Here is a 15491-nt window from a genome sequence, read left to right on the forward strand (position 1 = left end):
AGATTGTGAGATTTTGAGGTTTCCTGGGTGGGGAGGAACAGGCAGGATTTATATCATATTCCAGTCTATTTATAATACTTTTGGTCTACTTCAAATTAAAAGAAATAAGAATGTCCTAGAACTCTTTCAAGAACAGAGAAATTCACTCCTCTCCCCGTTGTTCAGGCTGGATGAAATTGCAAGAGTTGTGCTCTCCTTTTAGCTGATTATGGCCCTAAATAAAGTTTAGACAAATATTTTTAGGACTGTTGTCTACAACCTGTTCTACAATATGTAGTAAGATGCACAAAGAATAAAATTTTAGTTGATATGAAGAGAAATGATTCCATCATGCTTAAAAATGAATCTTTAAAAATGATTCAATTCTTATTGGTATTTATTTTTTCAAGTCAGTGATTTTAGAGTTGATGTTTTGAACTTACACTAAACAGTTAATGGTAACCTGATGGGCTTTCTTCCTGTCATAGCTTAGTTTTTGCTATCTGAAATAACTCCTATGCATGCATATTGAAACCACATCCGTGTTTCAAGGCCATCAGCTGTTTTCTGAACACAGTTGATACATTGTCACTTCTTGCTTCATATCGAGGTTAAAAAACAACCCATGAGATGAGAAGGGAGGATACTGGCCAAATTAGTTATGTCTAGACATAGTATTTCACATACTAAAGGATGGATGAAGGACATAATTAACTAATGTAATTAACTCGGGTAGATCAATAAGTCTTAGGGTTGCCAGATTTAGCAAATCAGAATGTAGGACGCCCAGTTATATTTGAATTTCAGATAAACAACAAATAACTTTTTTTTTTTTAGTTTTAAGTATGTCCCATGAAATATTCACGACGTTTACCTTAAAAATTATTCGTTGTTTATCTGAAATTCAAACGTAACTGGGCGTCCTGTAGTTCATCTGGCACCCCTACTTGCAGTGCTGGGATTTCCCGAGGCGCCTGGCTTCCTCCAAGCAGGTGCTCAGCATCTGTGTAATTGTTAGAGCGAAACCCAAACCAGCCTTGCAGCTTTCACAGCTGCTCCCCTAGTAGGGCGGGACCACGCGACCGCGACAGACACACACCCTGGTAGGAGACCGTCACTCAAGACTGGCGAAAGGGTCCACACCCGGGAGGCAGCCCCACCATGTGGTCTCTCTGGGGCTCTCGGCACCCCTTGACAGGTCCCGTCCTTCCCCGCGCCCCCCCCCCCCAGCCGATCGCTAGCCCTACCCTCCATCTCATGACCCTTCGTCACGGGCCGGGGGAGGGACTGCCCGACTCGGCGATCGTTGCCTGACATTGGCTGGGCCTTCCATCCATCATGTTAGGCTCCTTCCCTCACGCTGACGTTTCCCAAGCTACGTCTCTCCCGCAAACCGCGGCGTAGCTAGGGATTGGTGGAGAAGGCGGCGACCGTCCCAGCGGGAGGCGACGGCAGGGCGGGCTCTGGGAGTCGGGGCGAGCCCGAGCTCGTCACCCCCTCGTGCAGCGCTGGTCGTAGCGTCCTGCTGGCCAGTTCAGTGTCGCCCTGCGCTGCTGCAGCCGCCGCGGGACCATGGCTGTGCTCGTCGTGTTCCTGTCCTTCTCGGTGGCGGGTGAGGACCCGGGAGCGGGCGGGGCGCGCTCCGCGAGGGAGCTCCGAGGCCCCCTGGGCTCGGGGGTCGCGGGCAGCCAAGGGTGGGCGGCAGTGGGGCGGGTGCCGCAGTGCGGGCAGCCGGTCGTGGCCTCGCCCCAGCCGCCTCTCTCTCGGTCTTCTCTCTGGGCCAGCCTGTGGCGGCGGGGCCTGGCGGGCTTGCGAGGACTGGGCCGGGCGGGGCGGGGCTGGGTTGCGTCGGGGCACCTGAACCGGCCTCCACCTTCCGCCTCTTCGAGAAGGGCGCGTCCAACTGTCTCACTCCGGCCTCTTCCGCCTTGCGAGGTGCTTCGGAGGACCGGGATGCATTTCTCAATCAGCTGATGAACTGCAGCCCTTTGCGAAGAGGCCGATGTCCCAGCTGCCCTTAGCTGCTGCTTTTCTTGGCATTTTTTGGTGTCTTCATTTCTAGCAGTTGTCATCAGTAATTGGTGAAATCCCCCCTCCCCCTCCCCACGGTTTCAGGATACTAAAGTTGAAAGTGGAGTATTAGTAATTGTTTTTGTGTGATTACTTTCTCAAGGAGAATTCCAAGTACCTCTCTATAAAGTTTGCAGTAGTCCCCAATTTTAAGGATTTGGAAACTAAGACATGAGTCACGTTCTTGGGGTCACATGTCAAATGGTAGCTTTCTCAGTGAATTTGGGTTCCCCAATATTCAGCAAGGGGAATGCCAGTCAGCTCCTATTTGGCCTCTTACCGTGTATCATGTACTTAATTTTGCATCAGTCCTTAGGAGAGTGGTCAAGCCTAGATAAATTACCCCACAGCACACAAGTGGTAACCAGCAAACCTGGAATTGAACCCAGATCAGTGGACTCCAAAGCATGGGGCTTTCCTATTGTACCTGTTGTGGTGCAGGTGTGGGAATGATGGGTGCTGGAACTAGGGGCACAGAGAGTGGAGAACATGAGGCCACATGGAGAGCAGTTTTTGGAGGAATGGGTCCCTGTTCCCAGTGTGCCAATTTAAAACCTATAAGTTAAAAATCTGTAGATGGCTTGTGCTGCTCCTCTGTGAAGTGCTGAGACACTTCACTTTGGGAATGGTGGTTTAATTTTACATGGAGATATAGACCTTTGATGTTTTTGAAGTCTACAGTTCTTCTCCATCCCTGGAGGTGCCCAGTATTGTGTTGATGATAGTTGGCTTATTTTCATGACTGTAGAATTTTAGAGTTGTATTGTTCCTTTCGTCTCTGGCTCTGGCAAGGTCATTCTGATCTGTCTAGTTGGGTACTTCAGGAGAATTTAATTTTTTAAACTTGGTTTTGGAAATGTAAAGATGTTCCCTTTGATACTGTGATTTAACTGAACATCTTGCTGAAATTCATGTTTTAATGTTATACTTGATCTTCTTGTGATCATTGAGGTTTGGCGGGGGTTTGTTAAGTTTTGGTCTGAGGCAAATAATTGCTTCTGTACATGGTTTGAACCTGCTTTCCTAACGAGAAAAGTCTAGTTCATACAGACCAAGAATCTGATCCTGTCAGCTTCTTCACTGCTGTGGTCTTGTCAGATGAGGTTAAATTACTGTTTTCCACAGTGACTAAATGTGACTTAATGGAAAACATCTTTTAAGAGATCTGACTTCTCTATTTGAGCAAAAAATATGTCATTTAAAATGGCGATACCAAACCCGGGAGAGAGTAGAAGTGAATTAGAAGTGAATACCAGGTCATGAGGAGTATTTGGGGAAAAAAAATTCAGATGGTTAGTTTGGGGGGGAAAGGCCAAGGGTGAACGCATGGAATGTGAAGGGGGTGTCATGTTAAAGAACGATTCGATTTGGTCAGTGATACTTCAGAGGTAGGACCTGTTTAGTTTTTTATATGATGATTTCATCTTCATTTAGAGATGACAGCACAGTATGGTGGGCGTTCCCAAAGGGAAGGATTCTTAACCTCTAGCCCAGATTGGGGAGGCTGGGGGAAGTTTCCTTAGGCCAGGTGCCTCACATGTAAATGTGTGAATGGTTGGGGTGGGAAGAAAAGGCTTTTTTTGACAGAACAGTATGTGTAAAAGCACAGAGATATAAGAGCAAAAGAGCAAAGAGTTTGGTGGAGCTGAAACATAGGAGTTAAAATTGCAGAGATTCCATAGGAAGGGTGGAGAAGTGCCTTGGGTGTTATGTTTTGGATTTTGTTTCAGAGGCTCTGGGCACTGAGAAGGTGGTTGAGCTGAAGGGTGAACGTTCAGATCTCTAGTTTGAAAAGGTGCTGGGAAGACTGGATCAGAGAGTGGCATGACCGGTCACAAGGAGGCCTGTTCTGTCTAGCCTCAGGAGGGCCTGAGGAGGGCCCTGGACATGGAGGGGAAAGGGATCGGGAGATAAGAAGAAAAGATGGACAGAACTCAGAGGTTGATGAGCTGTGGTGCTGAGGAAGGGTTTAAAGATGATTAATTCAAGCAGCTGGGTGGAAGGTGGCATCATCCTTTCATACAGAGAATACAGGGGGCGTGTGTGTTCCAGTTCTGAACATGGAACTTGGAAGGAAATGCTCAGCAGACTGCTGGATATCTAGGCAGAAGGCTTAAGGGGAAATGTAGGCTGAAAATAAGAATCTGGGAACCATGAGTGTGTTTGTGGTGTTTGGAGCCTTAGGGAGTAGATGGGTTCAGGCAGGGGGAAGCCAGCGTCGAACAGGAAGCAGTGCGGGTTAAGAATGGAGCTGCAGATCTCCAAAGTGGAGTGTGCTTGATTTTGTGTGCTTCGTAATATGTTATGAATCCATTGTTACATTATAGTTTGCGAATGTATGGTTTTTAAGTAGACATATGTATATTGGGAATACTTTCAAGCTTCGTACTGGAAGGGTTGAAATCTAAAAAGTTTGCATGTCACTGCTTTAAAGGAGGGAAAGGGGAAGAAACTGAGGAGAAAGGCAGCCAGAAGGACTGGGAGGAAAACCAGGGGCCAGGCTTAGGGAGACCAGGGCAGGAGTTTCAAGGACAGAGTTGCCAGAATCAGCCGCTTTGGGAAGTTACATAAATTGAGGGTTGCAAACTGTCTCTGGGATTTGGTGAGTCATTTCGGTGGCATGGTGGGGTCAGAAGCTGTGGATTAGGTAGCATATAGGAGATAAAGAAGCAGAGGAGCCAGGTGGTGGCTGACTGCTCTTCCAAGGTGGTTCATCTGAAGGGAAGCAGAGGCAGGAGGGAGCTGGTAGGACCAAAGGAGAGTTTCTGTGGTTTGGATTTTAGAATGGGAGCACCCTACAAGTATTTTTGTGTGCTCAAATAAAAGAGCCAGCTGAGAGGGAAAAGGGCTGGTGCAAGATGTAGCTTCATTCATTCACTCCCTCAGCAAGTATTTATGGAGCACCAGTGTGCCAGGCGCTGTTCTCAACCCTGGGGCTACTGTGTGAAGAAGACAAACCCAAACCCCTGCCCTCATGGGACTCGTATTGTACAGGGCCGGCTTTTTATGCCCCCAACCATACAGCCACCTAACTTCTGGTACAGGGTCTGTTCCAAGTTGGGAAGCCAACATCTTACACTTTGTAAAGGATTCGAATGTTGGGACTATGGAGATGATTACTGGCAACTGTAGGGTTTGCAAGTTGAGGTGGCGTCTGCGTTCACTAGTCGTGTTCAGATAGAGGATGGGTGACCTTTCAGGTATTGTGGCGATGCCTGCATGAAGCAGCAGTTTCTTGGTATAGGAGTCTACCTTTTCTCGGCCTCTTAATATGTCCGTTGGAAATACTATGTCCTGGACTTTGTTTCTACAGTATGAAGTATTACACCTTCTAACTGGTAATGTGTACCACCCCCCATTTGCCTGTGGGACATAAGGAAAGCTGGGATCTATCCTAAGATAGACTAACAGGCTGAAATTTCAGAGTGATATACTAGAAATTTTTTGAATTTGCATTTTGAAGAGAGAATTGGTGGTAGAAATAACTTAGAGATTTCAAGTTTATTTTCTTCCTTTCTAGCTGGGGTCAGGGTTTTGATTTTTGTTCTTGAAAATCTGGAGAAATGCTACTGATTTCTAATTCTTGCCAAATTGTCACATGCCCCTGTTTAGGGGCCATCTGCAGGAAGGCATCTACATCATTATGAGAATCCTGTTTCATTGCTGTAGCTTTGTTATAGCAGAAGGTATGGACTTAAATCCTTGCAGTATACTTTGTAAAAGAATTTATTGATGTTTAGGATTCAGCATTTTGTCCATTCAACATTTAGTATGCTAAGTCAGTGGAGAATGGGAAAGTATGTATTTAAAATTTTTCAGTATGGTTGCACAGATTTTGTGATGCTGATTATTAATCTGTTTTCTTTTCAGGTGTCTTAGGGAACGAATTCAGTATATTAAGATCACCAGGGTCTGTTGTTTTCCGGAATGGAAATTGGCCTATTCCAGGAGAGCGAATCCCAGACGTGGCTGCATTGTCCATGGGCTTCTCTGTGAAAGAGGTATGTGTATTTTTTAAAAATATCTGGAGCTGCTTCTGAAAGCATTTTTGTTGATTTATGTTAATAGCCCAAGAAAGCAGCAGGCAAACATAGGTACAGATTATAAAAGTAAAAAATTTATTTGTAGTCAGGGAGATTTTAGGTAAGTGTTCCAAGCTTGGTTATGAAAGCAAATCATTATAAAACATTAACCATGTAATCGTTTATTCATAGTAGTGAAGTCCTTTGTTATATTAGAGAATGTATCTGTCCTACTGTTAATAGGATATATAAATTTATTGGTTTTCTGCAGTACATGTGATAGATTTGTGTCTTAGTTTAGGCTGCCATTACAAAGTACCACAGACTATGTGTTTTATAAACAACAACACTTATTTCTTCCAGTTCTAGGGGCTGGAAGTCCAAGATCAGGGTGCCAGCATGGTGAAGGTCCTCTCCAGGTTGCAGAGTGCCAACTTCTTATTGTATGTGATAGAGAGAGCCCTGTGGAGTCCCCTTTATAAGGGGTCTAATCTCATTTATAAGGATTCCATCCTCATGACCTAGTTCCCTCCCTCAGGCCCCTCCTCCTAATACCATCACATTGGGGGGTTAGGATTTCAGCATGAGTTTTGAGGGGACACAACCATTCAGCCCATTGCAATTTATTATGAATGATGCAATGTATATGCATCTTACCTGAGTTTAGGAAAATAACGTAGTCAGTAGTCATAACCTGTTGTAGTAACCAACTGCTGACGTGTGATTGTTGCAGAGAGGGCCTAGGTCCAGTCAACATGAGAGAGCTTCAAGCCCAGGGCTGGAAGAAAGGAGATGGAGTTTGTTCTATCTCCCTGTCTCCTCCCACTTTAAGGTTTGATGCTTTTGAGGTGAACTGTAGACATCATCAGTCACTCAGAGGAATGTTCTTCCTAGGTCCTGAGTGCCCTTGAAACCAGAAGCTGTGCATAGGAACTGCCTCTAGGTTGGGCCTCTGGGTGGAGCTCCTTGCATGAACGTGACTGGTTGTTTATGTTTAAGTATGAAATTTGTACCTTGTTCTTTACAAGCTTAATTTTGACTACAAATGGATGTCAAAATAACCTTTAGAAGTAGTTATTAATAAACTACAAGTCACTTTCAGCAGGAATTTGTGCGCTTAGTCTACAGAGACTGTTGTAGTCTTACTGTGTCACTGTGAAAGAGAAACATGATATTGTAGTAGATAAGGGCAAAGGATGTTGTGAGGGAAGAAAATATCCACAGTTACATGGAGGAGAAAGTATTTCATCATCTGGAATTTGGAAAGTACCTACATTTTGTTCACTTGCCTGCTTTTTTCCATAGAAGGGTTGAGATGACTTATTATTAGACTTTACTGTTTCAAGTCTGTAGCAGTTAAAGTGAAGAAGGTAGAACTCAGCATCCTTAGTTAGGAGATTGCAGCTGTTGCCTTAAATAAGACGTTTGCTGTCCCTATGAGTTTTCATTGCTGGTATCATCCCAGAACCCCTTAATTCTGCTTGTCAGATGTTACTGGGGAAGTGGTTTCCTGAACTGATAATTAAGCACAGTTTCATGCTTTTCAATGTGCAGGACCTTTCTTGGCCAGGCCTTGCAGTAGGGAACCTATTCCACCGTCCTCGGGCTACTGTTATGGTGATGGTGAAAGGAGTGGACAAGCTTGCTCTACCCCCAGGCAGTGTCATTTCGTACCCTTTGGAGAATGTGAGTATTTACTCTAAAGAATTAAAGGGATGCGTTTAAAATTTTGTCTTGTCAGCTGTCATTATGAATTGTGTTCTAAGCACTCGTCTTTCTTTTAATGCCCTGATAAGTAAAATGCAGTTTCGTTTTTTTTTTAAATTATATGATGGTTGCAAATTGATTGAAAGTTGGCTGCTAGCTATGCATGAGAGTACTTTCTAAGGTAAGAGGTCAAGAAATTGCCCCGCTCTGAGAATAGTCAGAGGATTGAAAAAGAGAAACCAATTGAGGGTATAGCCTGTTGACATCTCGGACATTATTTCATCACCTTCCCTTCAGAATTTTATCATTTCTTTTGGTAAGGAAAAGATTGGGCGCAGTTTTGCTGGCTCGCTCATTCCTTTGCTGGCTTTTCAGGCAATATGGCTGACTGAACTGTTGTGAAAGGCCCTCCTTCTCCTGTAAGCATATGGAAGTCAGCAAACATCTTTACGTGTATAACTAAAATTGAAAGCAAGAAAGGGATACACACAGGTGCCAGATATGAATAGAAAATATAGAAGCCACAGCGATGAGCAGGAGCTGCAGGTGAAATTGTGTTCCTTACAGAAAGCCAGGAGCTATAAAAATGCTGTCTTGTTCTTGAAAGGAACCCCTAGCTGCCCCAGGCCTACCACAGAGGAGCTGGCTTGCCACCCTTAGCTGTGGAACCCAAAGAGCCCCCTATGAGAAATCTGAACTATGGGCTTATACTGTGCAGTTAGCTGCTTCAAATTCACACAATCCACCCCACACAGATATGTCCATAGCTGCTTCAAATTCACACAATCCACCCCACACAGATATGTCCATAATCCAGGGCTGTTTTGGTGAAAAAAAAAAAAAGAATTGAAGAGTTGAATTTACCAAACACTTGAGGGGAAAAAAATGCCATGAGGAAGTCAGCAGGTCCAACAAACAAAATTCATCCCCTTAGAACTACAGATAATAAACCAGTCTCAAAAAGAGACTTGAAAATACATACATATATTAAAATTGTGAGAAAGTTAAACGGCTAGAAACTAGAGGTAGTTAAGTTATTTTTGAGATGTGGTACTTTTCATTTCCACTTAAAAATATTTTGTAATTTATGTTGATTTCTTTTTTTTTCTTTTTTTTTGGTTTTGTTTTATTTTTTTTTTTAATTTATTTTTTACTTTACAATATTGTATTGGTTTTGCCATACATCAACTTGAATCTGCCACGGGTGTACACATGTTCCCAATCCTGAACCCCCCTCCCTCCCCATACCATCTTTACCCATGAGTTATTTAGGAGTGTTGTAACATGTGGGTTCTTTCAGGATAATTTTTAATTATTCAGTTTCTAATTTCATTGCATTATAACACTGGTATATATGATGCTGATTTGGGAGGGGTTTTTTTTCAGACTTTTCCTGTGGTCTAGTATACAGTATCTCCAAGCACATGACATGTTTACCAAAAAAATGACCATGTACTAGGCCACAAGGCAAAGCTCAATCGATACTATCAGTATCATATAAACCACCTTCTCTTACCACAATGTAGTTAAATCTGGAAAAAACAAAATGATACCTTTAAAAAATGACTGCAAATGATAGAAACAAACACAAGGTATGAGTCCTTGGGTTTAGAGCAACAAAACCAAGACCAGGAGCTGACTGTGGCTCAGATCATGAACTCCTTATTGCCAAATTCAGACTGAAATTGAAGAAAGTAGGGAAAACCGCTAGACAATTCAGGTATGACCTAAATCAAATCCCTTATGATTATACAGTGGAAGTGAGAAATAGATTTAAGGGCCTAGATCTGATAGATAGAGTGCCTGATGAAATATGGAATGAGGTTCATGACATTGTACAGGAGACAGGGATCAAGACCATCCCCATGGAAAAGAAATGCATAAAAGCAAAATGGCTGTCTGAGGAGGCCTTACAAATAGCTGTGAAAAGAAGAGAGGCGAAAAACAAAGGAGAAAAGGAAGGATATAAGCATCTGAATGCAGAGTTCCAAAGAATAGCAAGAAGAGATTAAGAAAGCCTTCTTCAGTGATCAATGCAAAGAAATAGAGGAAAAGAACAGAATGGGAAAGACTAGAGATCTCTTCAAGAAAATTAGAGATACCAAAGGAACATTTCATGCAAAGATGGGCTCGATAAAGGACAGATGGTATGGCCCTAACAGAAACAGAAGATATTAAGAAGAGGTGGCAAGAATACACAGAAGAACTGTACAAAAAAGATCTTCACGACCCAGATAATCACAATGGTGTGATCACTCACCTAGAGCCAGACATCCTGGAATGTGAAGTCAAGTGGGCCTTAGAAAGCATCACTACGAACAAAGCTAGTGGAGGTGATGGAATTCCAGTTGAGCTATTTCAAATCCTGAAAGATGATGCTGTGAAAGTGCTACACTCAATATGCCAGCAAATTTGGAAAACTCAGCAGTGGCCACAGGACTGGAAAAGGTCAGTTTTCATTCTAATCCCAAAGAAAGGCAATGCCAAAGAATGCTCAAACTACTGCACAATTGCACTCATCTCACATGCTAGTAAAGTAATGCTCAAAATTCTCCAAGCCAGGCTTCAGCAATAAGTGAACCGTGAACTTCCACATGTTCAAGCTGGTTTCAGAAAAGGCAGAGGAACCAGAGATCAAATTGCCAACATCCGCTGGATCATGGAAAAAGCAAGAGAGTTTCAGAAAAACATCTATTTCTGCTTTATTGACTATGCCAAAGCCTTTGACTGTGTGGACCACAACAAACTGTGGAAAATTCTGAAAGAGATGGGAATACCAGACCACCTGACCTGCCTCTTGAGAAATCTGTATGCAGGTCAGGAAGCAACAGTTAGAACTGGACATGGAACAACAGACTGGTTCCAAATAGGAAAAGGAGTACGTCAAGGCTGTATATTGTCACCCTGCTTATTGAACTTATATGCAGAGTACATCATGAGAAATGCTGGACTGGAAGAAACACAAGCTGGAATCAAGATTGCTGGGAGAAATCTCAATCACCTCAGATATGCAGATGACACCACCCTTATGGCAGAAAGTGAAGAGGAACTCAAAAGCCTGTTGATGAAAGTGAAAGTGGAGAGTGAAAAAGTTGGCTTAACGCTCAACATTCAGAAAACAAAGATCATGGCATCCAGTCCCATCACTTCATGGGAAATAGATGGGGAAACAGTGGAAACAATGTCAGACTTTATTTTTGGGGGGCTCCAAAATCACTGCAGATGGTGATTGCAGCCATGAAATTAAAAGACGCTTACTCCTTGGAAGAAAAGTTATGACCAACCTAGACAGCATATTCAAAAACAGACATTACTTTGCCAACTAAGGTACGTCTAGTCAAGGCTATGGTTTTTCCTGTGGTCATGTATGGATGTGAGAGTTGGACTGTGAAGAAGGCTGAGTGCCGAAGAATTGATGCGTTTGAACTGTGGTATTGGAGAAGACTCTTGAGAGTCCCTTGGACTGCAAGGAGATCCAACCAGTCCATTCTGAAGGAGATCAGCCCTGGGATTTCTTTGGAAGGAATGATGCTAAAGCTGAAACTGCAGTACTTTGGCCACCTCATGCGAAGAGTTGACTCCTTGGAAAAGACTCTGATGCTGGGAGGGATTGGGGGCAAGAGGAGAAGGGGACAACAGGATGAGATGGCTGGATGGCATCACTGACTCGATGGACGTGAATCTGAGTGAACTCCGGGAGTTGGTGATGGACAGGGCAGCCTGGCATGCTGCGATTCATGGGGTTGCAAGGAGTCGGACACGACTGAGCAACTGAACTGAGCTGAACTGAGGTAGGCTAAAGTCAAATCAACACCTAAATATGAGTGAAACTGAAGACCCATCAAGGACACTGACAGTCTTACCAGAGAGAAAAGATACTGTCGTGACAGGAACGAGAGTAAAATGGTAGCAGATTCGTCATCATTGCCATTGGGGATTAGAAGTGCAAGAAGGGAAAAGCAGTAATTGCACAGTATGAAGCCAGGCTGAGAATACTGTTTAAGTAGACATAATAAAATGATATATGATATAAGTATTGGAAAGGTGCAGAGAGAGAAACTGCCTGTAAGGAGACAGGGCTCTGGTTGGTTTTGTGGGAGAGCTAAATCCTCATCTTCTATAATGGACAGTGAATAGGTAACGCCTAAAATTGAAAAATCAAGATGTAGCAATATAAACACGTTATTTAGAGATGGTGGTAAAAAGAAAAGGAAACAAAGGATTTGAAAGTGAATGCTACAAGTCGGTACAAAGGATGTAATGTCAGCATGATGAGTGTAGTTAACACTGCTGTATGATACATATGAAAGCTGTCAAAAGAGTAAATTCTAAGTTCTCATTACAAGGAAAAAAATTTTCTTTTTTGTTTCCTCTCTTTTTTGTATCTGTATGATGATGGTAACTATTACTGTGGTAATAATTTCACGATGATTATGTCATCCACCTTAAACTTATACAGTGATGTATGTCAGTTATCTCAATAAAACTGAAAAAAATTAACGAAGTGAGGAAGAAAAAAGATGGAGGAAAGAAAGTGAGTACCTCAGAGGAATAGGAAACGGGCAAACTTATTTTCATAAAAAATCATATAGAACTACTGGTCTCTTAAGTGGCATGTGCATAAAATTTTTTTTAAGTCAATAAGAAAAGATACTGGAACACAGTCCTAAATAATTCATGGGTTGTTTTTCAGTGCGTACTCCATTTTCTTTCACTGGTTTTTTAAAATATAAATTTATTTATTTTAATTGGAGGCTAATTACTTTACAATACTTTCCTTCAGAAGAGGTAGATGGTGCATATACTTCTGGCAATAACTAAGTACATGATCTCCACTTTTTAATTATACTTTTTTATTTAAAAAAGAATAATTCATGGGTTGAGAAAACTACAGCAGTGATTTTGAAATTATTTGGAACTGAAAATGTACTATGTATTTTTAAAATTGTGGGGTGCAGCTAAAGTGGTAAGAAGGGAATTTATAACCTTAAATGCACATGTTACATAATTTCAAAGATTGCAAATTAGTGAGCTAAAGAAACCAGAAGAATTTCAGAGTAAATGGGAGGGAACAATAAAAATGAAAGGTGTATTAAAACATTTTTCTTAGTCCTCACAAAGATTATTAAGTAGCTTGCTGTGTGTGATTTTTGTGAAAATCACTGTAGAAGATCTCTTTTAAAAAATACATTAAAAATCCAAAATGCCCTTCAGATTTTCATAGCTTACAATCTGAAATTAAACATTTTAAAAAGAGTAGCCTCATTTTACATGAGTAGAAACTGTGAAGAGAGCTCATGTTACTGCTTAACCTTGACTGACTGCCTCGAAGGGAAAAAATCCATCCCAAAACAAACAAAAGCTTTAGAATTTCACTTACTGAAGCTTCTATTTGATTAGCTAGCTGTTATCATTAGTTTCAAGTCCTGTAGATACAGAATTTCTATTTTCTCTGGGACAAACATGTGCGTATCCTTATAATATAGTTTTAAGCATGAGCTTTTTCTCCTTTTCCAGTTTAGCGTGTCTGTATCCCTTCTTCCTTCCCAGTTTGGCATTCACCTGACTCAGTACCTTCTTCAGTTTGATTGCTAGGGACATGTCACCTTTAATCTTCAACTTTGCTGCCATGAGTGCCACTGAGGTGAAATGAGGCTGGGGAATCGTGTTACGTGTTCTCATATTCCTTCCAAAGCCCAAGGAAGTTGACTGTGGGATTGCAAAAGGAGCACGTTTGTGGCTGACTCGGGATGCTTATAAAAAGGATGCTTTTGCAAGTTGGGACTCTCTTCCCCTTCTTCAGTTAATCATTAACTTATTTTAAGAGAATCTGGGGAAGAGTTGATATGCACTGAGTAAGAAAAAAATTAATTTCTTTTCACAGTTACTAAACACATTTATTTCTGCCTGGCCCACATTAATGTGCTACTTATAAACATGAACCTTTTAATAGTAAAAGAAACTACTGAAAAAAATCGCTCTGAGAAATCTCCATTAAAACAAAAGCATTGCTACTATATTGCTTGTTTTAATAATGATAAGAATAAAATATTTTTTGAGGGAAAAAATTACCATTATCTCTTTTAAAAAATAATGTGGGGGCAGAAACAGGTCTATAGGAGTAGAAGTCAGAATTTTGATTACCCTTAGGGGTGGAGGGAGTGGGTAGAGAGGCTTGTAGGGTGCTGATGTTTTATTTTGATCTGGTGGGGCTATATGAATATCCATTTATAAATATTCCCTGAACTGTTAAGCCAAGATGTATGCACCATATTATATGTATGTTGTGTGCGTGCGTGATCAGTTGTGTCCAACTCTTTGTGACCCCATGGGACTGTAGCCCACAAGTCTGCTCTGTCTATGGGAATTTTCTAGGCAAGAATACTGGAGTGGGCCACCATTTTTTTCTCCAGGGGAATCTTCCCAACCCAGGGATCAGACCCTGTGTCTCCTACATTGGTAGGCAGATTCTTTAGCACTGAGCCACCTGGGAAGCGCCATATATGTATGTTACACTGTAACAAGAAATTCAGGGGGAAAAGTACATTTTATCACAATTGCCAATTTCAGTTTATTAATACCATGTGGTCCCAAGATAAATTTCACATTCAAATTCCTTGTGACATACTTTGTCTCTTGCCTAAGAATCTTCGGTCTATCCGAAGACTAAACCCTACACCTTATTACACATTTTTTCCTTTTTTAAAAATTATTTTTAAATTATTTATTTTTAATTGGAGAATAATTGCTTTACAATGTTGTGTTGGTTTCTACATCAACATGAATTAACCATAGATAGATGTATGTCCCCTCCCTCTTGAACCTCCCTCCCATCCCTTAAAGTTTTGAAATGAAGTTTTTTAAAGTTTTGAAATGAAAAATGAGGTCTGTTTCTTTCAATCAAATTCAAGTCTTCAAATTCCCTTCACCTCTTAAATGCAAGTTAATAAGTTATTATAGAGTATACATTCATTGTGGCACATTTTATCAATATTGAAACCAAATGTGTTCCTGCTAAAAAATACCTGAATGACCAACTGAACCTGCCTGCCAGTGCAGGAGATGCCAGAGACATGGATTTGATCCCTGGGTCAGGAGAATCCCCTGGAGGAGGAAATGGCAACCCACTCCAGTATTCTTGCCTGGAGAATTCCATGGACAGAGGAGCCTGGTGGACTACAGTCCATGGGGTCACAAAGAGTTGGACTTGACTGAGGGGCTGAGCACACGCATGACCACCTGAAAGTGATGCTTTGTACACGATAGTGTTTTGTCCTTAATTTTGCAATTTTTTATTTAGGCAATTTGGAGACACAAACTCATTGGCCCACTAGGGGGCTGTTTAATCTTCAGTATCCTCAAACAGGTTCTTTGTATTTGGATATGATTTGGGTCTTTTAAATTTCCATAGAAAATGCTGGTACTTTTTTTTAAGGCTCCCTTTTTAATGCTATTTAAATGATTTTTCTTTCTACTTGGATTCAGATAATAATTAAGGTCTCACTCTTAAATTTCAGGCGGTTCCTTTTAGTCTTGACAGTGTGGCAAATTCCATTCACTCCTTATTTTCTGAAGAAACTCCTGTGGTTTTGCAGTTGGCTCCCAGTGAGGAAGTAAGTTGTGATAGTTTTTGTTTTAAATGCTTTGAAAAATAGCTCTCATTATTTAATGAAAATTTAAAACAAATTCTATGAAAAATGCTGATAGACCTTG

General features: G+C 41.6%; 1 protein-coding gene across 3 annotated transcripts in view; it reads left to right on the forward strand.

The window, feature by feature from the left end:
• Positions 1-1101: 1101 nt before the first annotated feature.
• The window catches only part of ATP6AP2 (ATPase H+ transporting accessory protein 2), a 46271-nt gene continuing 31881 nt past the window's right edge, over positions 1102-15491 (forward strand). The window contains exons 1-4 of one of the 3 annotated variants that reach the window (XM_070291500.1): positions 1102-1591; positions 5920-6050; positions 7626-7757; positions 15296-15391. In XM_070291500.1, coding sequence (XP_070147601.1) covers positions 1552-1591; positions 5920-6050; positions 7626-7757; positions 15296-15391 — 399 coding nt within the window. In that variant the 5' untranslated portion in view covers positions 1102-1551. The remainder of the gene's footprint in view (positions 1592-5919; positions 6051-7625; positions 7758-15295; positions 15392-15491) is intronic. The other 2 variants (XR_011446311.1, XM_070291501.1) reach the window with 2 other exon arrangements.

The sequence above is a fragment of the Ovis canadensis genome, chromosome X, assembly GCF_042477335.2.
Source record: "Ovis canadensis isolate MfBH-ARS-UI-01 breed Bighorn chromosome X, ARS-UI_OviCan_v2, whole genome shotgun sequence".
In the NCBI taxonomy this organism is placed as follows: domain Eukaryota; kingdom Metazoa; phylum Chordata; class Mammalia; order Artiodactyla; family Bovidae; genus Ovis; species Ovis canadensis.